This window comes from Chiloscyllium plagiosum, unplaced genomic scaffold (assembly GCF_037043375.1).
Source record: "Chiloscyllium plagiosum isolate Xiang-an unplaced genomic scaffold, Cpla_swu_hap1 HiC_scaffold_4, whole genome shotgun sequence".
NCBI classification, from domain to species: Eukaryota; Metazoa; Chordata; class Chondrichthyes; order Orectolobiformes; family Hemiscylliidae; genus Chiloscyllium; species Chiloscyllium plagiosum.
Window position 1 is genome coordinate 41,639,158 of NW_028270142.1, and position 26,710 is coordinate 41,665,867.

Genomic DNA, 26,710 nt, shown 5'->3' on the forward strand with positions numbered 1-26,710 from the left:
TTAAAGGAGATAACTGTGCCTTAAATGACAAGTAGTAGCTGTTGTGTACACATTACTCACTGAAATCAAGCAGTTGAAATCACCTGAATGACACAGATCATGGTTCGAGTGGTGCTGGAAAAGCACAGCAGGTCAGGTAGCATCCACGGAGCAGGAAAATAGACAATTCGGGCAAAAGCCCTTCATCAGGAAACTTGCCTAACGCTATCTTTTAAGTGTTGCCCACATTACGGTTTTTACATACTTTCAAACATTTTACCAACTCTTGATGGCACAATACATCATTTGCAATCAGCTCACTGCAGAGTATAACTTAATATAAATAGACTGATTTCTCTTGTAGTCCTAACACTCAACAGGAACAACTTTTATTGAGTGATAAAAGGATTGACAGACTACAAATAATCCTAAAATAAAAATCAAAAGAATGAAATGTTTAAAAGTTAATATTTTATTTTTTTCCCACTTATATGGACTTCAAAACATGACAATAATGTCTTGCACTTAAAAAAATTTATTGTTAAAGATGAATGTCAAACGACTCAGCACTGATGGAAACTTCAATCTGCTCGCATTTCTGTAGTTCTTGTCAGTAAAAACCAGAGTCTGTAGTGGTCCAGTTAGGAGCCTGGAAAACAAGAGTGAAATCAAAACCAGGAAAAACACTAAGTTTATTTAGCACATCTGATGAACTGACTATATTCAGAGCTTAAGACCTTGTTAGAGTCTACAAGTATTACAGACTGTAGCTTACTGAATAAGGAAATCTGTAACTTAATTAATATTGAGCAGCCATTACACTGTTTAGAAAATGGTCTCAGGAGTTCCAAAAACAGATGCCCAAAAACAACTGAACTATTAAGAGTCTGAAGTGTGAAGCATAGTCATTTCAACTTTTATAAGCTGAACTCCATCACACTGCTTCAGTTAGAGTCCAAAAATGGGAAATCCAACACTAACATTTTACGATTTACCAACAATAAAAAAGACTCTGCAGCGTCCTGCTGAAATGGAAGAGATCTGGTGGTTATGGTACAAGCACATTAGATGACCATAGCTTCTGCACCTTGGAATAAGAGAAGCCATTCAATCCCTTTAGCCTGTTCCACCATTCAGTTAATGGCTGATCTGTAATTCAACTATTATCCATCAAACTGACTACCATACTCTTAATATAATCAATCAATAAATAAATGTAGTGCTGGCCAGACTGTGTACACAAACTAGACTTTAGCTCCTTCAAGTACTGTCCCCTAAAAAAATTTTTCTTTCATAACAATGAGACAATTTTCCAAAATATGTACATCTTATGACAAAATATACAGAAGACAATCCCATCAAAATAAATCATTTTATTCGTCCTTGCAACATTCCAACTTAATTTTATTTCTAAACTGAAGACCATGTTTCAACAGAGCTGGTAGAAAAATCCTGCACAAAAATACATTGTGCACGATTTCTTGCACAGAGCTAATCACCACCCATCTGAAGTGACCCTCTCTGTCAGCCACAATAGCTAACTTGCGAATTTCCTCTCGTCTGTGGGAAAGGCAACAGAGCTTGAAATTGTTTTTTAGTGTTCCTGGAGTGGTAATAGCAGCAGTCTGTGATCAAGGAGCTGGCTGCTACCATCCAAAGCTTGAAACTGCAGCCGTGACCACAGATTGGATTAGAAGTCAGCGAATCCAGAAAGGAGAGAAAAATGAAAATAAAATTATGGCGAAGAAGCTGGAATAATGCAGAAATAATGGTTGTCAACAGAAACCTCAAATATCTGCAAGTTATCCCAACACAATTTCTATGAATGCCATGCGTGCACCAATTACAAATCCTCCATTAATGACATTATTTAGTATGATTTCAGTTTTCTAAAAGGAAAATGAGTAAGTTTTAGCTCAAACATTAAAGGATTTGCATAAGCACATTTATAATAAATTGGTCTATAAATGCACTTTGCAGATTTTCTAAGTTCAGCGATTTTGACTCCTAAGCACATTCCAATTAAACAATTCAACAAAGGCAAGGCAAATGGCAGATAATATTCTTGGTCAATTAGGGACTCAACTCCAGAATAGGAAATATTTCCTGTTTCTCAACAGGGGAATACCTGAACAGGTCTCAAAAGTGGCCTGGCTTTCAGAATTCTCCCTCTTGGTAAAAAAAAACATCTGATAGTAGAAAAGCATTAGAGGATACTTGGTATGAAATAAACTAAATGGAAAATTAAGTGGATTCAGTCCAAGGCAGGATTAGCCAAACAGTTATGTTACCTCAAATCTTCAATAGAGTTAGAAATTAGGATAAACAAGACCTTCACAAATAAGTTTAAAATCTTTCAGTAAAATCACCACTTTCAATGGGTACATACTTCAGTAAACTCAGTATAGAACAATCCTGACTCATTTATAAAGGAATGCCAACCTCAAAGTTCAGACTGGAGTTGGAAAAAAAATGTCAATGGTGGTTTTCCATGTTCATTATAAAGACAGTACATCATAATAGAAAGCCATAAACCACCACCACCATTCCATAACGCAGTCAGTGTTGCTCTAATCGGTGAGCAGTAACATACTACATGAATTAAACTAGTACTGCAGAGCATCAGAAGCTTGATCTGTTAAGCCAAGGAAAACTACTCAGTTCAGTTAAAAAAGAATTGTAATATATGAAAGGTCATTTGCACTTTGTCATGATGCCTAGCTATCCAGATGTTGTAGGACAGGCAAGGCAATTGTATCAAGTGCAAATTCACTGCCATATGCATTATAAAACCTTCAAGAGAAAACAGATCTACCCCTCCACATCCTTCATTAACCATGTAACAACCAAATATGTTTCAATTTACACAATCATAAAATGGGGAGTTGACCAAATTATTGTAGCTCTCCAAGACTTGATTCATTGGTAACAATCCTTGTTTGGGCCTATTAGATAGAAATAAGCCATTCAGACCTATCACACCCTATTACCATTTATGGTCCACTCAAACCACCTCACAATCTTCCATTGGACCCTTGCAATTTTCTTCTATTCATTTCTCCTGCAGGTATAAATTCAACTTCCTCTTAAATACAATTATACTATTCAATCACTCCCTATGTTAGCAAGTTCCGTCCATAATCTCATTGTTTGCATAAAGATTTCTTTTTGGAATTCACCAATGGATTTCTTTGCTGTTCTCCACAAGGAAAAACAATCTGACCCGTACCATCAAACTCCTTCCTAACGTTGAAGACTCAGTTAGGTCACCATCAGCCTTCTCTTTATACAAGAAAATAAATCCAGCCTGTTCAATCTTTCCTACGCAAGTCTGTATGAAATAGAAACTGGAAAGAGTAGTCTACTTGGATTCTTGAGCCTTTTCAACCGGTTAATAAGATCATGGCTGATCCAATTAGTTCACTTTCCCATCTCCTCCCAAAAGCATTTAACCACCTTGCTCATTAAGAATCTACCTATACCTCCTTTAAAACTATTCAGTGATTCTCTTCCTCCAAAGATGGTGAACGTAGAGTTCTAAAGGCTTACGATACTCTTAAGACATTTCTTCTCCTCTGTATCTTGCATGGGTGACCCCTAGTTTCCAGATTATCCAGTGGAAACATCTTTTTCCACATCCAAAATATCAAAACCTGACAGAACCACACATGTTTTAATATTTGACTTCTAAATTCTGGTGGATAACAGCCAAGCTGCTTGTTCAAACTTTTTTCATAAAGAAAGCAAATTCATTCCAGGTACAGTAAACCTTGTTTGAAATGCTTCCAATGCATCCATATCCTTCTTTAAATAAGGAAACCAATACTGCACACAATGCACCAGATGTGGTCTCACCAACATTCTCTATAACTTGTCTCAATTTATTCAATTTCCATCTCAATAACCAATAAACATTCTACTAGGTTCCCCAATTATTTCCTCAACTGAATAGTAACCTTTTCAGATTCATGAATGCAGACATCCAGATCCATCTCTAAACTTTGCAAAATTTCATCATTTGGATAACACTCTTCTTGTCAAAATTGACAACTTTACATTGTCCCACAAATAGATAAATGCGAGGTGCTGCATTTTGGAAAAGTAAGTCAGAGCAGCACTTATATACTTAATGGTAAGGTCCTAGGATGTGCTGCTGAACAAAGACACCTTGGAGTGCAGGTTCATTGTTCCTTGAAAGTTGCAGCTGTACAAGACATTATTCTGGATCAGTGGTGCTGGAAGAGCAGAGCAGTTCATGCAGCATCCAAGGAGCAGTAAAATCGACGTTTCGGGCAAAAGCCCTTCATCAGGAATAAAGGCAGTGAGCCTGAAGCATGGAGAGATAAGCTAGAGGAGGGTGCGGGTGGGGAGAAAGTAGCATAGAGTACAATAGGGTGAGTGGGGGAGGGGAAGAAGGTGATAGGTCAGTGAGGAGGGTGGAGTGGATAGGTGGAAGATAGGCAGGTAGGACAAGTCCGGACAAGTCATGGGGACAGTGCTGAGCTGGAAGTTTGGAACTAGGGTGAGGTGGGGGAAGGGGAAATGAGGAAACTGTTGAAGTCCACATTGATGCGCTGGGGTTGAAGTGTTCCGAGGTGGAAGATGAGGCGTTCTTCCTCCAGGCGTCTGGTGGTGAGGGAGTGGTGGTGAAGGAGGCCCAGGACCTCCATGTCCTCGGCAGAGTGGGGGGGGGGGGGGGGGGGGGAGTTGAAATGTTGGGCCACAGGGCGGTGTGGTTGATTGGTGCGGGTGCCCCAGAGATGTTCCCTAAAGCGCTCTGCTAGGAGGCGCCCAGTCTCCCCAATGTAGAGGAGACCGCATCGGGAGCAACGGATACAATAAATGATATTAGTGGATGTGCAGGTAAAACTTTGATGGATGTGGAAGGCTCCTTTAGGGCCTTGGATGGAGGGGAGGGAGGTGGTGTGGGCGCAGGTTTTGCAGTTCCTGCGGTGGCAGGGGAAGGTGCCAGGGTTGTGGGGGGGGGGGGGGGGCGTGGACCTGACCAGGTAGTCACAGAGGGAACAGTCTTTACGGAAGGCGGAAAGGGGTGAGGAGGGAAATACATCCCTGGTAATGGGGTCTTTTTGGAGGTGGCGGAAATGTCAGCGGATGATTTGGTTTATGCGAAGGTTGGTAGGGTGGAAGGTGAGCACCAGGGGCGTTCTGTCCTTGTTACGGTTGGAGGGGTGGGGTGGGGTCTGAGGGCGGAGGTGCGGGATGTGGACGAGATGCATTGGGCATCTGATATGTTCTGTGATGGAACTGGTCTTCCTGGGAGCAGATACGGTGGAGACGGAGGAATTGGGAATACGGGATGGCATTTTTGCAAGAGGTAGGGTGGGAAGAGGTGTAATCCAGGTAGCTGTGGGAGTCGGTGGGTTTATAAAAAATGTCAGTGTGTTTGTAAAAAATGTCAGTGTCAAGTCGGTCGTCATTAATGGAGATGGAGAGGTCCAGGAAGGGGAGGGAGGTGTCAGAGATGGTCCAGGTAAATTTAAAGGTCAGGGTGGAATGTGTTGGTGAAGTTGATGAATTGCTCAACCTCCTCGCGGTGGCGCCAATGCAGCAGTCATCAATGTAGCGGAGGAAGAGGTGGGGAGTGGTGCCGGTGTAATTACGGAAGATTGACTGTTCTACGTAGCCGACAAAGAGACAGGCATAGCTGGGGCCCATACGTGTGCCCATGGCTACCCCTTTGGTCTGGAGGAAGTGGGAGGATTCGAAGGAGAAATTGTTACGGGTGAGGACCAGTTCAGCCAAACGAATAAGTGTGTCGGTGGAAGGGTACTGTTGGGGACGTCGGGAGAGGAAAAAAACGGAGGGCTTGGAGGCCTGGTCATGGCGGATGGAGGTCTTCCAGCACCACTAATCCAGAATCTGGTTTCCAGCATCTGCAGTCATTGTTTTTACCCTGTACAAGACATTAGTTAGGCCACTTTTGGAATATTGCGTGCAATTCTGGTCTCCATCCTATCGGAAGGATGTTGTGAAACTTGAAAGGGTTCAGAAAAGATTTACAAGGACATTGCCAAGGTGGGAGGATTTGAGCTATAAGGGTGAGGCTGAATAGGCGAGGGCTGTTTTCCCTGGAGCTTCGGAGGCTGAGGGATGACCTTAGAGGTTTATAAAATCATATGGGGCATGAATAGGTTAAATCGACAAAGTCTTTTCCCTGGGGTTGAAGAGTCCAAAACTAGACGGCATAGGTTTAGGGTGAGGGGGCAAAAATTTAAAAGGGACCTAAGGGACAACGTTTTCATGCAGAGGGTGGTGCGTGTATGGAATGAGCTGCCAAAGAAAGTGGAGGAGGATGGTACAATTGCAACATTAAAAAGGCATCTGGATAGATATCTGAATAGGAAGAATTTAGAGGGGTATGGGTCAAGTGCTAGCAAATGGGACTAGATTAGGTTGGGATCTCTGGTTGGCATGGATGAATTTGACCGAAGGGTCTGTTTCCATGCTGTACATCTCGAGGACTCTATACTGTTGGTCAGTTCATTGTCCAGATACTTCACCTGCCTATATCCCACTAAGGCCTCCTATATCTCTTTCACAACTCAAATTACCACCTAGCTACATCATTTAAAAAGTCAGCAATCATCTAAGTCATTTATATAAATTCTAATTTGAGCTTCAAGCAAGCATCTTACCAATCAGAGAATGTCACTGTTTTCTACTTCATTTTCTGTTAGTTATCTAGAGTTCTATCCATGTCAATATGGCACTCCCTACACCATGACTTTTAAATTTTCCAAATAATCTCTGATCTTGCTTCTCACCAAACGTATTCTGAAAATCTATGTTAAGGACTCCAACTAGGTTCCTTTATCCATTTCCTCAGAACTCCAATAAACCTGTCAAACATGATTTCCCCAATAGATACAAACTTGCAGTTTACCAGAACTGATCAATCACCTTTTCCAGTGCTTCTAAATGCTATTTTATACTAAGCACCAGAGTTATGCTCCATATGCCAAAGGAGCGTGAAAGAAGCTTCTTTCCAGCACTTGAGTAGGATCATAAAATCATAATTACTCAATAGTCTTCAATATGTTTGAAAGTAGATTTGCACTTTCTGACCCAGCCCAATTCATATTTTACCGATGTTCCACTGAATGTGATTACCCTCTTCTACATTTCATTCTGAATCAGGTCTACACAAGTATGCTCATTTATTTCATGATTTGCCATCCTTCCTTTCTCATTCTTCCTCTCCTTGCCCAGAATTCTAGATTCTGGTCTTCTGATTCTTCCATGTACACCATTTTCATCCTCTCTGTAAACAGAACTTCATTGCCAGGGTTTTTTTGTATACTTGATGTGGTCCTCAAAAAACCATGCATTTAACAGTTAGACTGATATGAGCAAATCAGGATTCCTGTTGAGACAGCGTATTGGTTAATTTGTTTAAGGGATCAGTGTCACTGGCTGAAGCATCATTTACTGTCAATTCCTGATTGCTCTAGAGAAAATGGTGGTGAGCTGCTTCTGAAACTGTTGCAGTCCTTGCAGTTTAGGGACACCCACAGCACTGTTAGGAAGGCAAACAAAAACAGAAAGCATTGAGGAAACTCAGAAGGTCTGGTAGCATCTGCAGAGGAAAAAAAGTTATTTCTGACGCATATTCCCAGCATTTACAGTTCTTTAATTTTATTTTGCTAAGGACAGAATTTGGCCCAGTGACACTGCAGAAACAGCAATCCACTTCCAATTAAGGACGGTATATCAATTAGAGGGGAATTTGCAGGTAATGATGTTGCCATACATCTGCTCCTCTTATCCTTCTAAGTGTAGATGTAACAAGTTCAGAAGACACCGGTGGAGGAGCATTTCTGAGTTACTGCAGTGCATTGTATAAATGGTACACATAGTTGTCACTGTGCATTAATGATGTTAAAAGTAGTAGATGATGTGCCAATCAAGTAGATTGCCTTGTCTTCAATAGTGTTAAGCTTCCTGAGAATCAGAGAAGCTACACTTATTATGGCAAATGGGGAGGGTTCTATCACACTCCTGACTTGTGTTATAGTTGATGGTCAGGCACTGGGAGTAGAGGAGGAGAGTTATGTTTGGAAGGGTAAAATCTGTTATGGGCAGGGTTACATTTTACATTGTAGTCCAAGATCTCTGACTAAAAGCTGTTTATTTTGAAAACTTTCCAATTTCGATGGAAGATCATATTTGGTTTTCACCACAAAGACTACTTAATCTGTTGAGTATTCTGTTTTTTTTTTAAATCTATTGGCCAATACAGGAAAAATCTTGGAATATTTCTCTCCGATTCTTGGTGACCAAGCAAGTTCTAGCAGTTAAGCAGCAACTGGAAGTATTTCTGAACATCACAACAGGTTGTCTTAAAGGAATTTCAGTGATTCCATTCTCTTTAGCATACTTCAGCACTCCATTCCAGAAAGCACTGGTCCTGTAAAGTAAAATATGATTTTTTTAAATAACCCATTTTCGTGTTTAAAGATTTCATAGGCATATGCTCAACTCTTCCTATCCTCAAACAATTAATGCAAGTCAGTAATTCTTCACTTTCTCTAAAACTAAACCAATCATTTTTCCTCTGCAATATTCCAAAGTAAAACACCCCAAGGTTTAAAGATTTTAGCAACAGCCAGAGAACTATGAAGAGGAAGGTGTTATAAAAGTTCATAACACATTTATTAGTGGGAATGTAGAGCTTAACATTGAAGTAAAACAGATTTGTACTTTGAATTGTGAAGGCCTTTTTAACAAACATCAGAAAGTCATTCCAAATAGTGAACTGAGTATACTATTTCCAAGAAAGCATGTGACTTAAATGAAATGCCTAGTAAGATATCTTTGGAATTAATTAATGTGTCTACAATGCTGAGTTTTGTTGTTCAGTGTATCATAAATTGGTGAGGGGTCACCAGTAGTTTGAGAAGAATCAGATTTCAGTTCAGAAAAACAATTTACGTATCAGGTGGTTGGTTTATTAGTTTGTAAAGTCTCTAGGTTTAGCACTTGTAAAAGTTTCCTAAATGTCAGAACTAAAAATAAGTTTTCAGGCCATCAGAGCTGGTAACAGAGGAAAGAAAGAAATTAATGAGTCAAGTTAGGAGTGAAACTTCAATGGGACTTAGTACCTATAAAGGAGAAGATTTTGCTAAACTGTCAGAGTGTATTCAAAAAAATGCTTAAAAATTATGTTCCCTTTTATTAAAGAACATTCGGAACCTGTGTGAATATATTCAGCAACTAACCATCACCGTAACCAAACTGCAAAAATAAAACCTACAATCTATTAAAACAGGTTTCACTCTGGATCGGACTTGTCCAGTATTACCACTAGTTGAGATCTTGACCCAAATACAAAATTATGCAGTGAGTTATGGTAATTTGGAATGCTCTGTCTGAAATGCTATAAGGTTCAACAATTTTTAAGATCATTAAATGCATACTTAGAGTTACAGCAAAGAACAGGGTAATAACTCTTTCAGGAGCTGACAGAGGCACAACAGGCTCAATGGTCTTCTTTTGTGTTTTAAGTTTCTATAGACTCTCTGAAAAATTGACCCCACCACCTCACTGTCCTAGAGGCTCGTTTGTTCCCTTATCAGTATTTACACTTCAGGAAACGGAGCAAAATTAGAATTCCCCTTGACAGGAGATGCAAAGAGGAAAAAGCAGTGATGTTGAGCAAGGGGCCAGTGTTGTTTGGTAGTTCCTGATCTAAAAAATGCCCATATTAAATTGGAATTGGAATGAAATCTAACATTTAAATAATCTAAAAAAAAACTCCCTTGATACTAAAAGCACAGTCATTTAAGAGCAAGATAATTATGTTATGCACTGTTACGTTTGGCATAATTGCACAAATTTAGAGGCTCAGTAGGTACAGACTGTTCAAGGTTACCTGCTTTAAAATTAAACAGGTTGTGGATCTACAGTGTAAAGATTATATTCTAAATGTTGTCCAGAATTCGAAGCTTACAATACACAGCAAATTAACCGGATGTTAGGATATGAATGTAATCAAGATAATTCCTCGATTTGCACCTGATATATCAAGCAGTCACTGAGGTACACTAGCTACTTGGTTTTGAAGGACCACTTGCAATTGCAAATGATGGTAACATTTATTTTTATTAATTGTGATTTGCTCAGAATGTGCATGCGCCTGGTCAGACCAGCATTTTGCCCACCGCTCGTTGCTCTTGAGGTTATGGTGAACTGGGAGAAAATAAAGACTACAGATGCTGGAGATCAATGTCGAAAAGTGCGGCACTGGAAAAGTGCAGCAGGTCAGGCAGCACCCAAGAAGCAGGAGTGTCGACGTTTCGGGCCTTCCTGATGAAGGGCGTATGCCCTGAAACATCGACTCCCCCGTTCCTCCGATGTTGCCTGACATGTTGTGCTTTTCCAGCGCCACACTTTCTGTTATGGTGAACTGCCTTCGTACACCACTGCAGTGTGTGGTGGAAGTGCCCCACACGATTAGGAAAGGCAGTTCCTTTATAGTCAAAATTCAGTTCTCAGTCAGAATAACGTGATGGACTTGGAAGTGGTGCTCTAAATATCTCAAGAAAGATGACAAAAAAGCTTAGAATAGAAAGACAAGAAAAACAAGAAATTCATTTCCACACAGTCTCAGTACCAGAATGTCCATCTTTCCCACCACTTTAATAGGCAGAAATTGCCTGACATATAACTTTCCCACAGATACACAGCTAGGTATCAGAGTATTTGATCAGTGAAGTAGTAAATGCAATTATCTCTTTAGAAAGCAAGTGGGGAGAGTGGATTTGAGGTGAAGTAAGGCAACTTTGCCCCAATTTATTACTTAATTAAATCACTATGGTTTGTCCTGACGAGATACACAAAATAGATGTATTCACCAGATTCTATATTTCTCAGTGACCAAAATCAGCACTGTTGTGACTGATACTTCGATAAGAACCTTCTGTAATCCATCACTGGCTGTTTTGCTCAATTCACTTGCCGACTTTTATTGAAGAGGAATGGTACTTAGCAAATTTTGTTCTACTCAGAACTAAATTAAGCCAAAGAACTTCCATATTTGGAACTGCAAAGAAACTTACTCCTCATTACTTAAAGCTTAAGTATTATCATGAAATATGGTATTACTTGTTCTTATGTTCCATAAATTTATTTGGCATTTGAAGCCTAAAATGTTATTTAGCCACTTTCTGGTGAGGCAGATCCCATTACCCGTCTTGGTTATATCAAAGCACCAAAATAATTTCACAGAATGTTTTTTTGTTCCTTCCTAGGGGAAAACTCTGAACTTCTCTAACTTTGGACAAGTGAAACCACTCTCTTTGTGACATTAGGTGTTAAGATCACCAAGAATTGTCAAACAGAGAGGCAATTAAGAACACAAACAATAAAGAATTGCCAAAAGTGTTAACAGTGTCCCTTTCTCAACAAATAGGCACAAATTATAATCTGAAATTTAAAGTTGATAATAAAAGAAGCCAAACACACAACACAAAACTTCACAAACGTTTTTAAAAAGGTTGTAAAAAAAGCAATAAATGGCACACATGATGAAGTGAGGAATAAAGTGGAGGTAACCTTTGGGTAGGTACTTGTGAAAGGGTTCTGCTTGCAGAACAGATGCAGTGTTGTCGAGTATTTCCTTAGTATTGCATGTCAGCCTTTTGATTGGCTTACAAAGATTGAACGAATGAGGAGGAACTATAGTCGCAAGCTGTGTGGACATGGTGTTGAGCATGCCCTTTCTGGCTGCACTTGGAAATACAAGGCAAAGAGTGTTCCTTCTCAGCATAGATGGAAGTTCTTTCATTGGCACACAGCTTGTCCATATGCTTCTCTCCACCTAAACTATATTCCCACCATGACAGAGAACAAGGAAGAAAACAACAATCAATGACTGACAAGAGTGTTTAATCAATCTTGCACAATTCTTTCCCTCACTGATGGCGAATCCTATTACTGTGTCACAGCTCCACTGGAAAGGCAGACTCGGGATATCAGTGCTTCAATTAAAGTACAAGGACCATATCGACAAACTCATTGTACTCACATCTACATTTCCTTTTTAATACTTGCCTTTCAAATAAAGTATGTAGTCCTCTCAAATTCTACAAAGATTACAAACTTTTTAAAAAAATACACAATAATTTCATTATACAGTACAAAATGAATCACAGCAAATTAACTTTACTTAAACAATGGAGCTCAGTTTTGTTACTGTTTATTAGAACCAGACATAAGAAAGAAACTGTTAATATGGTCAGAGAATTATACTGAGTTCAGTATTTCGGGAAAACCTTTAGGTAAACAGTGCATCATATTTCTAGAGGATTCAACTAGTAGATACATCATCAGTAGTCAAGTTTTCTAATTGAAGCAGAGGAAATGCAACTGGTTCACAATTCGCTAATCTGTGCAATCATTGAAAATAATCTAAGTCTATATGAAGCACCAAATTTACATGAGTAGATTTGAAAACTCCCATAGGTACACTGTCCTTTCACCCCAGTGGACAGTTTATTTCTCCCCAATATCCGAGAAATGAAATACTATCATCACTCCACCCATACAGGTTTGAAATGTAATAAACAGAACCTAAATCAGAAACTTTGTCCTTGCAATTATTTTTAAAATACAAAATGGATGCATGTAAAAAGCTGCAACTGAAACAATAACGAGTTGACAAACTTAAAAACCAGGAAGAAGTTACAATATACTAACTGCTATATTGTGCTACAAATTGTTTAGGACCTCTTATCCAATTTGCACATTTGTGGAAATGGAAAGTAATTTGTAGTTATCTGGATAAAATTAAGCAAATATAATTATCAGTATTCACCATCATTTGCAAATTGCATGAACCATTTTTAGCATTGAACAATTTACTTCACTCTTAACTTTACGCTAATTTATGAAGGTGGATTTAGAATAATCTAAACTCATTTAATCAGAGATTGGTGGTCATAATTTTAGAATGACATTCAATTACATACTTATTTTTAACTATTGCACTGTACAACGTGTCACTGAGAAATGGTCACAATTTTTAACATTAGAACATAAGAAATAGGAACAAGAGTAGGCCATTCAGGCCCCTTGAGCTGGCTCTGTGATTCAATAAAATGATGGACATTCTGACACCATTTTACCTCTAGCACTACTTCCTTTCGCTCAATGACTTGACTGTCCAAAAAAAAAATCTATTGTTCTCCAAAAATGTTAACAAATTTAAGATGAAGCCTCATGTTAAAAGATAAGTAATTTAAAAATGTGCTATAAAAGCTCGAGCTTAGTCAGCACCCGAGAAGAAAGAAACAAACAATAAATACATCGAGTCAAATATGACTCTTCAGAGCTGCTGAGGTTTCCCCAGCACTGGGTTTTAAGTTGCAGATTTCCAGGATTCAGAGTATTTTGCTTTTATTTAAGATGGGATGCTAACTAACCCCAATTTACCGAATTTAGTATAATACAAAGTCTTCACTCTTCGTACTGCACTTCTGTCCAACACAGATGCTCATATGGGGACTCTGTGGTCTAGAGGCTATGCTTAAACAAGTCCACAGATCTTACCTCTGTCCTATTGTTTTGATTCATTTTCTTTTCTATGTTCATGGCTAACATCTGACTCCGAAAAGAGAGGCTCTTTGTTTTCTCAATGACCTGCTGATAAGGGGACACAGCGTTGTTTCCCATGACGACATGCCCCTAAAAACAAAAAAAAAGTAGCTCAACAAAAAAGATCATTGGAAATTTTCAATCAATTTCAATGAGTTTATATACCATATACACTTGAGTAATAGTCAAATTTTTTGACTACTTTTTAAGGTTAAATTTATGGGGGCGGCTATTACATGGATACTACTTTTGAGGGGCGGAAATTCATGCTCGTCAAAATTCATACCGCACCATTAGCAGAAGCCCAACTGATCTAGAAACAGATGAGAAAAAAAAATGAATTGTGCGTAATTCTGAAAACCCGGACTGGAACACAACAGCCAGTGGACTGGAAGACTGGGAGCAGAGCGGAACAACTGGCAGACTGGAAAGCTGGAGCAGGACGTGGCAACTGGCACACTGACTCATAAACATTGATCTGTTAGGTGTGAAAAACTAGGGTCGACTTTTACACAAGCTACATGGAAAATTCCAGGTTATTTGGCCAAAAATAGGGGGTTGACTTTTACATGAGATCAACTATTACTCGAGTATATATGGTACTTGCGAGAAAAATCACATGCCTCTGGAAAAATTAGTATAAATTTCTGTTAAATCATAAACATGAAACTGGCATACAAGAAAAACTATAATTGCAACGATGCTAACATTTTGTAGGATTATCCATCCACTTAAACTGGACAGAATGTGTTACCTTGCATTGGCTACGGCATATATAAACACACACCTTTGCCTTTAATACAAAGGCCACAGAGGAAAACATATCCTTTCAATTTGGCATGAAATAGCATTGTTAAGAAAATACCTCTCAATGAACTCTCACATGTATTTGATTTCACTCAACCTTTAAACTTGAAATACACTAAATACTGAGTATGAACTTTTATAAACATTAATCACCACTGTAGCAAATGATTTCTTGATAAGCTCTTGTATTTTTAAAGCACTTTTAATGGAGCACAGTGGCAAATTTCCAAGGAAATGCCTTGGAGCAAACAAATTTGACACTGAGCTACATCCAAGAGATAGGTTTTAAGGAGTGTCTCAAGGGGTGAAGCATTTGGGGCCTTGATGGTTGAAAGCATGGTGCCAATTGTAGAATGATTTAATTTTGGGACATTTAAGCAGACAGAATGAGAGCTGCATAATCATCTTGAAGAACGGTAGGGCTGGAAAAGATTAGAGATAGGAAACGGAAGGACATGGAGGGATTTGAAAACATTGGCTAACTGGGAGCAAATATTGATCAATAAGCACAAAAGTGATGGGTGGATAGAGCTTATCGCAAATTAGGACATAGGCAGAATTTCAAATGACCTCAAACTTATGAATAGAAGTTGGAGGTCAGCCAAGAGTACATTGGATTTGTCAAGTTCAAAGCAATAAAAGCATGGATGAGAGTTTCAGCAGCAGATGAGCTAAGGTAGGGAGTGAGGAAGGTAGGGCAATGCTGCTTAATGAGAACATTTCTTCTTCGTGTTGATGTGCATGTGTGCTTCAAAATTCATTGAGATTAAATATAGCAATGGTTTTGGTCTTCCCCATATTTAGTTGGAGAAATTACAATATCGTAATAAGCCTAGCCGAGGGTTCAGAACCATAAAGGTTGTAGCATTCAGAATCAGTTTACTTATGTACATGGTGGATGTTTGACAACATAAATTTTCATAAGAATGAAAATCAGATTTGCTGTTCAATAGGCGAAAAAAGACACGTGAACTAGTGTTAGGATGTCAGAAAATCTATGACCATGAGGGTCTCAGGCAGAGGAATCTCTGAAAAGTCACTACAAGTGCTATCATAGGAATAATTATTTTATTGTAACCTAATGAGTGAAAAAGAAACAGCTATTGTACAACCACATGAAACAGTGACCCTTGAATCATTATTCAATTTTTTTTTAAAAACGTAGCTCTTTCTAGAGTTTGTCAGCCAGACAACAGTCATCATGTTCCAAAGTTAGCAAAGATGAAACTGTAAAGTTGCCATGAAAAGATGGTGACAAATCAATCAACCAACTCTTCAATATGTAAAACTAAAACTTTCCTACAAGTTACTGTAGGAACTTCACTGCTCTAAATATAAATGACACTCCAGTCCACAGATTCACAAAAAGGTAATCAGATTACTTTAATATCAGATAAGGTCATCTGGTTAACTCAACACGAGTTACAAATTTGAAAACACAGCCATATGAAAAATCTTTACTCCTCTTTCCATAGTTTGCCAGATGCATAAAAAAAGTTTTAAAAACATGGTATTTGCCCAAAGACGTGGTAATAAATCCATCTATAATGCCCAAATTTGGAGAAATGAAGAAGTCAACAATTCAAATACACCTAAAGAAACGTGCACCATCACACTGAAGGAGAGCGCTGGAAGCTGTGGATTGTATCAAGAGAATTTTTCTGTTTGGATCAGTGCAATCAAATTGATTTTTAGTGTCTGGAGAACACAAGGAAATCAATGTATTATTTTGTTTTGTTAGAAAGTCACATCATGAGCCCCTGCGCTGACTAAATGAAGCTCTTGCCAGACACCGAACTCTTATTTTAGCATTCAGTGGTCACACCTGTCCAAAAGGTACGGCAGCGCGGTTAAGAAAGTTTCAGACATATCCAAAACAATAGGTGAGGATTGCTGGACAGACAAAGAACAGTAGGAATGACTGGGTTATTTTCAAGATGGCAAGGTGCAAATAACGAAGGTCAAAGATCAGTGCTCGCCTCTCAGCTTTTTAAAGTCGAGGTTAATGTTGGGGAAAGCATGTGATATAGCTAAGTTTGCAAACAACATACAGTTGGTGTTTCCACGGAGTTTAAGGACACTGCACAGACATGGCGAAAAGTATCTACAGGTTAAGTGACTGGTTTCAAAAAGGAAAATCAGCTAAATGAGTATAGTGTGGAGAATTGTGAAACTACTTTGGGCAGAATAAAAAATATGTATTTGTTTAATCATGAGATGTAGGCTTCACTGGCTAGGCCAATATTTGCTGCCCACCCCGAATTGTCCATAGTCAGTCAATCACATTGCTGTACCCAGACCAGATAAGAATGGCAGTTACCTAGACTCAAATACATTGGGTGAACCAGATGGGCGATTTCCAACAATTGACAATGGTTTCATGGTCTTCATTAGATACTTCATTCCAGATTTTTTATTGAATTCAAATTCGACCATCTACCATAATGGGATTTTAAAATCCAGATCCCCAGAACATTACCTGGATTAATATTCTGGCGATAAGGCCATCACCTCCCTGTTTTAGCAAAGGTGAAGAGTGGTAAATGCTAATATTCAGAGCACCCTTGTATATAAATCTCAAAGTTAATACGTAGTAATAGCAAGCAATTAGGAAGACATGTTATCATTTATTGAAAGGGGATTGAATGCAAGTCAAGTCAGTTGTGCTTCAATTGTACAGAACTTTAGTGAGACCATACAGTTAGAAGCTGAAACGCCATTTCTCTTGGCTATAGTCCAGGCTAAAGGTCAACGTCACAGGATTAGGGGATCAGCCATTTAGGATGGAGACGAGAGACTTTCTTCCCTCTTAGGCAACTGAATCTTTAGAATTCAAAACTGCAGACAGCAATGGATGCTTGTCCTCAAGTATTTTCAAACTTGAGACTAACAGATCTTTGGTCAAGAATCGGAAGATTATGTGGGAAAGTGCAAGTCCAATGATGGCTTTATTGAATGGCAGAGGTTCAAAAGGCTGTATACTACTCCTGCTCCTAACTTTTGTGTCCTGATATGAATAAGTGGCTACATGTAGCTTGGATGCCTAACATTTGTGTATTTGAAAACAAAAGATCTGCAACAAACCCACAGAAGAATAATAAAATACTAACAGCACAGATCTAATACTGTTGCTTTGAGACATATTACAACGTTAAAAGTATGTACTGTGAAACAGAACGCCACTCTGCCATTCAGGAGTTTACACTATTGGCAGGAAGAACATCGATAGAGGCTGTCGCTGTGCATTAATATGTTATTTCACTTTTATTTAGAGGGTTAGCAGCTGAGGAATCTTCTGGAGACAAACAATGACAAATTCAAATACTTGACTTGGGTTATTAAATACTCAGCCTTTATAACTTCAACATTTGGTAATGACACATTAGATCACATTCTAACAGAGCCAAACACAATCCAAACAAAAAAGCTCTTACCAGTTTTGAATCTATTTTTGCATCCAGCCTTGCATTTCGAATTAGGTTGACAATCCATCTCTCTGCTTCTTCAGGAGTCATATTTAGTTTCTCTGCAAGCATGCTGCATTGAAAAGGAAAAACAATATCTTAAACAGCACAGTTCCATCACATATCTTCATACAACTTCTAATAGATCTGCATATTGTTCTCTGGCTTGTTAAAAAGGCATATCGTTAATTGTAGAATCCAAAAGGTATGACCAAGAGATTTTCAATGAACAGGGCTTCATTTTGTTAAGATTACATTTACATTACATTACATTACAGTGTGGAAACAGGCCCTTCGGCCCAACAAGTCCACACCGACCCGCCGAAGCGTAACCCACCCATACCCTTACATTTGCCCCTTACCTAACACTACGGTCAATTTAGCATGGCCAATTCACCTGACCTGCACATCTTTGGACTGTGGGAGGAAACCCACGCAGACACGGGGAGAACGTGCAAACTCCACATAGTCAGTCACCTGAGGAGGGAATTGAACCCGGGTCTCTAGCGCTGTGAGGCAGCAGTGCTAACCACTGTGCCACCGTGCTGCCCACTAACTTCAACTATCTGAAGTATTACTGAAACAATATTGCAAACTTCTGATTTCACACACATGATTTGTAATAATTAGGCTTTAAATATAAATAAACACTTCCATAAGCAAAATTTTAATATTTGTTTTAACTTTTAACATTGTCAAGTCATAATAGCGAACCAGAGAAATAAGTTATCCAAACACCCATCATGGAAAGTGCTGATTCTTCAAAACATCAGGGTTAAGGGCCTTTTTCAATGAAAGGAAAGTGAAGGCCAAACTATAGTATGAAATGAAGGGAGAATGCATCAAATAAAAGGGAACCATTTCTAATGTTAGCTACAGGGCATCATGAAAAGAAATTAGATGGTGAGGATTAGTAGGACTGGGAGCCCAGGAAAACTGGCACTGAACAAACACATGAAATAGGGAGAAAGTGTGGATGGAGGAGAAATAAATGAGGAGTGTGCTTGTGGGGGTGGGGGAAGAAAGAGAGAGCGAGAGAGAGAAAAGGGTGGGGTGAAGAGAGAGAGGTGGGGAAGCAGGGGGAGATGGCAGGGACGGGGGAGAGAGCGAGAGAGAGAGCGAGAGAGCGAGAGAGAGAAAAAGAGAGAGATAAGAGAAAGTTAGGATGGGTGGGAAATAAACAGAAGGGAGAGAACTGAGGAGGGTAGAGAGCAAGAGCGAGAGAGAGAGCGAGACAGACAGACAGCGAGAGAGCGTGCCAGACAAATATAAAGTGGGTTAGTGAACACAAAATCATAAAGATGAACAAGTTGCCAATTGTACTGGTAACTGAAACAACAGCGGCCTGACATTGGTCAGTTGAGAGCGAGAAAAGTAGACAGACTTCCCCTCCCCACAGAATTTTAAAGTAATTTAGATAAAGTAAGGATGCCATTTAACCCCTTTTTTCCCTTGGATTGTTTTGTAGATGAATCCACACTGGTCTTGTTGCCCTGCTTGATTGTTTCAGCTACTGTTTCAAATGCTATGTAACTTTTCTTTAGAATATGTCATAGTATCTGCCTTAACTACTCTTAGCAACCAAGCACCACAACAAGTTCATTGAACAGCAAATTAATAATCTGTCAACTTTGTAAGGTCTTTAAGGCTCTGGCCACAGTGCAGAAGGAAAGAATTTGGCGCACAACAATTATCAATATCCAAAAGATTCAAGCCTTTACACTTGGTCTGGCTTGAAACAGTCTTTCCAGCATTACACGCCCAAAACCCAAGCAAACCTTTTGCAGTAAAACGCCCCTGCTTATTTAACCAATATCATCCCTCAATAATAACAATAAATCCATTAATAATTTAGCTACAGTACTTAAACCAGAAGTTTATGGATATTGTTCTCTGATGAAAAACATGAAGCCAAAGGGCTTTTAGTTGCAAGGGAGTGAGGAGGCAGCTGCTTTAGCTCTTGACTATAAATCCAGGATCAGCAAATTACTTCAGTCATCACTGGGAAATATTATTCACTTCCTAATGTCGCAGAAAAGGAAAACATCAATAAAAGTTCTGCAGTTTTTTTTTATTAACACCCTTTTGAAAGGTCTTGAGGGCTTAATTATTTGAGGCCCAAGTACACTTCAATCCCTAGCTGATTGGCCTGCTGCATTTCAAAGGTAGCAAGGTTTCTTGCATCAATGATACAAGATATTCGACTAGAAATAGGTAATGAGACAACACCAGAGGAGGGTTAATACCAGCAACTTCAGTCTTTTTGTTGTTTGCTATTAGAACACAAATAAGACAGAGAAAACTGTTTGAAAGAAATGCTTCATACTGATTCCTTTATTAGGTATAAAAGATGCTCAGTTCACAAAATCACTTTGATCTGTTTTTGTGGTGTTCGTCTGTTCAAGATCAGAGAGATTCTAATGCTTTGTAAATGTGATTGCAGTGGTCAGTGTGCTGACTGTTCCTATTAAAGTCCAGACTCAAAGGCCAGTCTCTATTACATTTTCTGCCTAAAATGTGAGATGTGCCACTTTTATTTCTTTAGAAAAATCTGAGATGCATTCCTTTGAGTAAGCATCATAAATGCAGATGGTGTTTCCTGTGGTTTTTCAATAAACTTATTGCACATGCCGCTGCTGTGTGGCTAGTTTCAGGGACCAATAAATCCCAGCCTATCAACTGCAAGTCTCCAGGAACTCTTGGCATTCTACTGCAGCAGCCAACTGTGTTTACCTGCCAGTAAATCACATGCACTAAAGCCACAGACTGAGAACCTCGCAGTTTCCCACTACTTCCTGTAATTAAATTTCTTCTGAAGTCAAGCAACTTTCTAACGCATACACTAAACTGAAACTAGCAAGCCCAATTAGGAAGGGTTATCACGCTTTTAAGAAACACATCTGGATTCTTCAGCATGGGTTTATATGAAGTGTGCAAGCACAACCATGTAAATAAAGTTGAATGACAGAAAATAATATGAGATTTCATGGAAAGAGTTAGAAACTTACAATAAGCCCGACCAAACATGTGCACATACAGAAAGCTTAGAGTATTCCAGCATTCAATCCAACACACATCTGTCTTCCAAAACCACTGACAAACGATCTGATCATTTACTTCCTTATGCTGGAATATAGACTCATAAATGACAGACAAGCTAGTCCGACATGTTCAAGTCCACACTTATCACGTCAGAACATCAGGATGAAACACTGCCGACTCCACCTCACCCAGCTAATCATCCAGGGAGAGGCAACTCACAACTATTAAGGGGGAAAGAGATAGTGAGGGATTAAAAACCTCTGGAAAGCTTCTCAACAGCAAAATCACATTGGCAATAGGTACAAAAACTGCCACTAAACCTGTATACAGTGTAATTGTTGCTCCAATTAGCAACATAGCTCCTCCTTGAAGGCAGAGCGTCAGCACCCACTATGCCAACTGGTAACGTACTGCAGAGATTCCCTACTCTCTGGGAGAAGTACTCCCAAATATCCAATCTACTTTCACTTCTACAGAATTTGGGTCACTTCATTTCCAAGCCCCCAAAAACAAGATCAAACTTAAAACTATCCAATCAAAAGGTCTCTAATTCTACCGTTTTTATCATTGATCTCTATCAGATTACCTCTAACTAAGTCCAAACAGCTCAAAAGTAAATAGTAGCTCCTCAAGCCTGAATATGTGTGTTCAAGTCAGGAGTAGTTCTTGTCATTCCTCTTCTAACCTTTCTAGAGGCCACTATACAGTTGACCTATATTACAATAACAATACAATGACCATGATGAGTGTTTTGGCATCCTGAAGATGGAAAAGGCACGACATAAATGCAAGCTTCTTTTATCAATTGTTTCATTCTTCAAATGTTGCATGAAACTCTGATACCAATCTTTTAAATGCTTCAGGTGAACGTTTTACAAAAAGCAAACACATTTCAACTGGAACAGGATTCATTGTCAGCCAAACCCTTGTTTTTGGGCTCATACTCCAAAGTGTTACAAAACCCAAGCACCAAGCAAATCAATCATAAATCTTACAGACACACAAATGCCAACCCATGTCAGGATTATCATGGGATAAAATGTGCAAGAGATTTCTTCAATAGACTATAGAAAACTGCTTTCTATCCATAGCCCTTGATCCCCTTAGTTGCAAGACCCACGTCCAGCTTCTTCCTGAATATATGTAATGAAGTGGCTCCATCAGCTTTCTGTGGTAGAAGTTCACAACTCCAAGTGAAGAAATTCTTCCTCATCTTAGTCCTGAATGACTCACCCCTTATTGTTCAATTGTGACCCCTAGTTTTGGTCTTCCCCAACTTCAGGAACATTCTTCCCACATCTAGCTTGTCCAGTCCCATCAGGGTTTTATATGTTTCTAAGAAATGCCCTCCTCATTTTTTCTAAATTCCAATGAGTACAAGCCTAGGCAATCCGGTCTTTCTTCATATGTCAGTCCTGCCACCTCTGGCATTGGTCTAGTGAACGTTCACTGGACTCCTTCAATAGCAAGAATGACATTCCTCAGACTAGGAAGGCCAAAACCGCACACAACACTCAAGGTGTGACCTCGGTAAGGCCCTATACTATTTACCAAGCATAAATGCAATTAGATATTATCTAGGTTTCAATTGGTCACAGATAGTTAGCATAATAAACATTGAATTATAACATTAGATAACTGATAAATGCCTACAAGCTTAGGTTTGCATATTCTAATGAGTTGACATTGCTCATGTACACCACATGCTCTCGAAAGTCTTATGCTTTGGCAAAGCGCACTCCTAATGCAGATGTGCTGAAACCTCAAACACATTCATCTGGAACATAAAAAGTGACACATCAATTCTTGGGTACTTTATCAAGTGAACAATTTCACTCAAGATTGAAACCTAACTTATTGCCATGTCTTTGCAAACAGTAGTAAACTTTAACAAATACAATGAAATTGCCCCTTTCTCTTTCTCGGTACTCTATCAGTATTTTAAACTCAGGTCCTTTTAAAAAAAATTAAACAGAACAGCTTCAGAGCTGACCAAGGAGTAAAGCTCTTTGGGCTTTGTTCTTAAGAACCTGTTCAGAGAGATTTTGTTACACACCTAGGACATGAATCCCTAAAAACCTAATTTCTTCTTTAGTTCAGAGAACTTGTGGATTAGTGGTAGTGTTCCTACCTGTAAGTCAGGAGGCCTGGGTGGAAGATAATTAGTTTTTAGGGATTCATGCCCCAGGTATATAACAAAATCTCTCTGAACGGGTTGATATTGAGAATATCTGAAGAGTTGAGTTGTGTGGCTGTTGTGGTTGAGTGCTAATGTCCCTAGCTTTGGGTCAGAATACCTCCAGTGTTGCATCATAACGTGTCTGGATCGGTTATTCAAAAATATTACCTGGATTCTAAAGGAGCTCTCACATTGGAGCAAGTAGGTTTGAACCTGGGCCTCCTGGACCAAAGGCAAGGACAATACCAGAGCTGTGTCATACATACCTGAATGGGTTAATTAAAAAATTTAAAAACCAGTGGCAGTTATTGGTAATTGGTTGATTTGGGTGGTGTGTTGTTACAAAGACAGAAAAGCTGGTCCCCTCTTCAATGCAGGACTGGCCTTTTGGACAAGAGCTCTGATGGAAAAGGTAGGAACTGGTGTTTGTGCTATATTGTTGATTTACAATAAAACCTCAAGTCATTAGTTTATAATTTAACATATCGATCCATTACACATGTTCTACAGCCAGCTGATTAAATGTTTAGGCTAATATAGCATCCAATTTATGGGGAGGTATACCACAACTATATTGTGGAAAAACTGGAGGTAAAAGTTACTAAAAACAACACCAAATAGTGGGCATTTGACAAAGTTTTTCCTGTCTGACACAAAATTACAAATGTCTGAAATGGTAATCTGAGAAGGTTCTAAACTTACTAAGGACATGCACTAATTAGCTGGGGGAAATGGTGACATAACGGTAACTCAATTCCTTCACTGTTGCATGGATCAAAATCCTGGAATTCCCTTAATAAGGGAATTGTGGGTCTACCTACAGCACATGGACTGCAGCGGTTCAGGACAGCAGCTCACAATCGTCTTCTCAAGGGCAACTAGGACCAGTCAGCAATGCCCATTTCCCACAAATGAATAAACTATCTGGAATAAAGTTTCAGCAATGGAGACTTTATAGGTGTAAAAAAAAACCCATCTGGTTCATCAATATCTATTAAAGATGGAAGTGTCATATTTACTTTGTTTGGCCTACATGTCCTCAGCAATGTGGGTTGACTGTTAAATGCCCTTTGAAATGACAACAAATCAATTGAAGAGCAATTAGAGATCAGTAATAGCAAATCTTTCATCAGCCAAGACCACTTTGGCAAATACAGATACCAGCAATGCACGAGTGCTTTGGTCAACAGGTACAATTGGGAGATTATATTTGATCTTATTAGAATGAATGGTCTATCTGAGGATTTGGAAGAGTCTCAAGATAGGAATAGAGGAAATAAACCCAGGTACTGAGTCAAATTTATTGATCAGTAGTTACCTATGGACTTCAAAAAAAACACTGAACCTCTCAACCAGCAAAATAAAACTAACAATGAACGACAGAAATATACGGCAATATGTAGCCTCAATTCATGCTACCACATCATTTTTTTTCATAAAAATGTTTGTGCATTGCACCTATAATCCACACCCAGCCCCCAAATCTTCTGATATGTATGGAGTGTCCTGTAGACTCAAGGGATATCTTCATCTTAATCACTCAGGTCTCCTAAGCTGAAAAAAGGTAATTAATCAGATTGTAATGCCTGCCACAAAAATATCAATTTAGTTTGCAAAGGAGCATGTTTATTACTCACATACAGCTCTCAAACCTGTGTTATGGACTGGACAGTAGTTGAGTACCTTGGAAACTCTACACAATCCTTAAAAGTAACATAAGACAATTACTTTCTCACTTTAAGTATTTAACTAAATTACATTTGCATATACTGCTGCTCCCTTCCTCCAGGTAACTGCAAGACAAATTACTCCTGCCGTAACCATGACATTGTTCAGAAATTCATTCCTTCAAGTGCTCAAATTTCAGCACTGAAATATAAGACTATAGGGCACCCTACATTGTGTAAAATGGGTATGGAACCATTTGGAGCAGGAAGATGATAATGAACGACTAGTTTAAACTCCAGAAAGTCAGTTGAAAACAATTTGGCATGCAATTGCCATTGGCAGCTTCTGTGCACCCATCTTCTACTTATGAAGATGGTCAGGTAAAAAACCAAATGCTCTGAAATGGTCAGGGGAATTCAATGAGCAATCCAATCTGGGAGCCAAGGGTGAAAGGAATAAAAGGAAACAAATTTTTCCAGTAGAATGCTCTCATTATTACTACTGCATAGAATTGAATCCCTACATTTGGTGATGCAGCAGGAACCATCACTGACAACCAATTAGCGAAACAGGGCATTCTATGCAAATTTCAGTGCTGGCTGAAATTATTAATTATTGAATGAGTGAGGTTTGGAGGACAACAAAGGTCAGGAGAAAACACACATTTATTCAATAACTATCTTAACAGGTTGGCAGAGCATTGTATTGAAGGGAGAATCGTTTCATAATTGATCCCGGTCAGGACGGCAGATGTGACCTTGTCAGGATTTCATAAGCCAAGGAGGAATTAGTGTTGGATAAAGCATGCAAATTGTTAGGAAAACAGAACCAGGGGTTGAGCAAGCTGACTCAGACTGTAGGCCAGTAGAGGAAATTACACAGAAACCTCAGCTCATTAAAATCGATAAAACATACCAATTGCCACGCATCTCTGGCATGACAGACACAAACAGCACAAATGGGAAGGCGGCCCAGCTGAGTGGTACAGCGCCATAACGATGGAAAAATACATAAAACAAAAGGCTGCTTTTAAAATTAACATTTAGACAGAGAATTTCTCCCTTTGATTTCCAAATTTAAAAATGTTATATTCATGGAGGTTGATAAACCAGAAAGTCAGAAAATAAACACTTTCCGGAGAAATTAATGGTAAAGAGAACAAAAAGTGCAATGTTAAAATAGATATAAATGGATAGCCCACAAAATTCAAACTAGATAAACAGGGAAAGTACCAAACAATAGCAGCTGCTCTCAAGAATACACAGGAATGTGCAGTCAGCCACTCAGCCTTTTGAGAGCAGCCATGGTTAACAGTATATTCCTGTGCTATTTCCATATCCCTTGATGTAATTATTAGTTAGATATCTAACAATCTTACCACTCTCTAAGTGAAAAAATTTGTCCTCATCTCAGTCCTAAACAGTTTGCCTTTTATTCTGAAATGGTGTCCCCTGATTCCAGAACCCACAGCCAGAGCTGTCTATCCTTTTAAGAATTTCCTTAGTTTCTATGCGATTGTCTAATTCTTCTGAAGTCCAGAGAATATAATCCTGAAGTCCGCAATCTCTCCTCGCAGGATAGTCCCCTTATCCCACAAATCAGTCTGGTGAACCCCTGCCGCACTCCCACTGTGGCAGAGATATCCTTCGACAAGGGTATCAGAACTGCACAAAATATCTGAGGTGCAGTCTGACACAACTGAAGCAAGACGTTTGTTCCTTTACTCAAGTTGTCCCACAATATAGCTGAACCTTACAATCAATACTGCATCAGTACTTTGAACATTGCACATATCTTACTCTCATACATGACTTAGTAATCTTCAATGATAGTTTCATAAATATCAAGAGTTCTTCAACTAACAACTCTCCAAAGAAGTCAAACACATTTAGTTTTTACAAATTGTCATGTAAAGGTATGTGTCAGTCGAGTGGCCAGTAAACACTCACTCGATAAA

General features: G+C 39.0%; 1 protein-coding gene across 1 annotated transcript in view; it reads right to left on the reverse strand.

Moving 5' to 3' along the window:
• Nucleotides 1–430: 430 nt before the first annotated feature.
• The window catches only part of LOC122549252 (eukaryotic translation initiation factor 3 subunit E), a 156,995-nt gene continuing 130,715 nt past the window's right edge, over nt 431–26,710 (reverse strand). The window contains exons 11-13 of the mRNA XM_043688743.2: nt 17,835–17,937; nt 13,549–13,683; nt 431–628 (exon numbers count right to left, since the gene is read on the reverse strand). Of these exons, the coding sequence (XP_043544678.1) occupies nt 590–628; nt 13,549–13,683; nt 17,835–17,937 (277 nt within the window). The 3' untranslated portion in view covers nt 431–589. The remainder of the gene's footprint in view (nt 629–13,548; nt 13,684–17,834; nt 17,938–26,710) is intronic.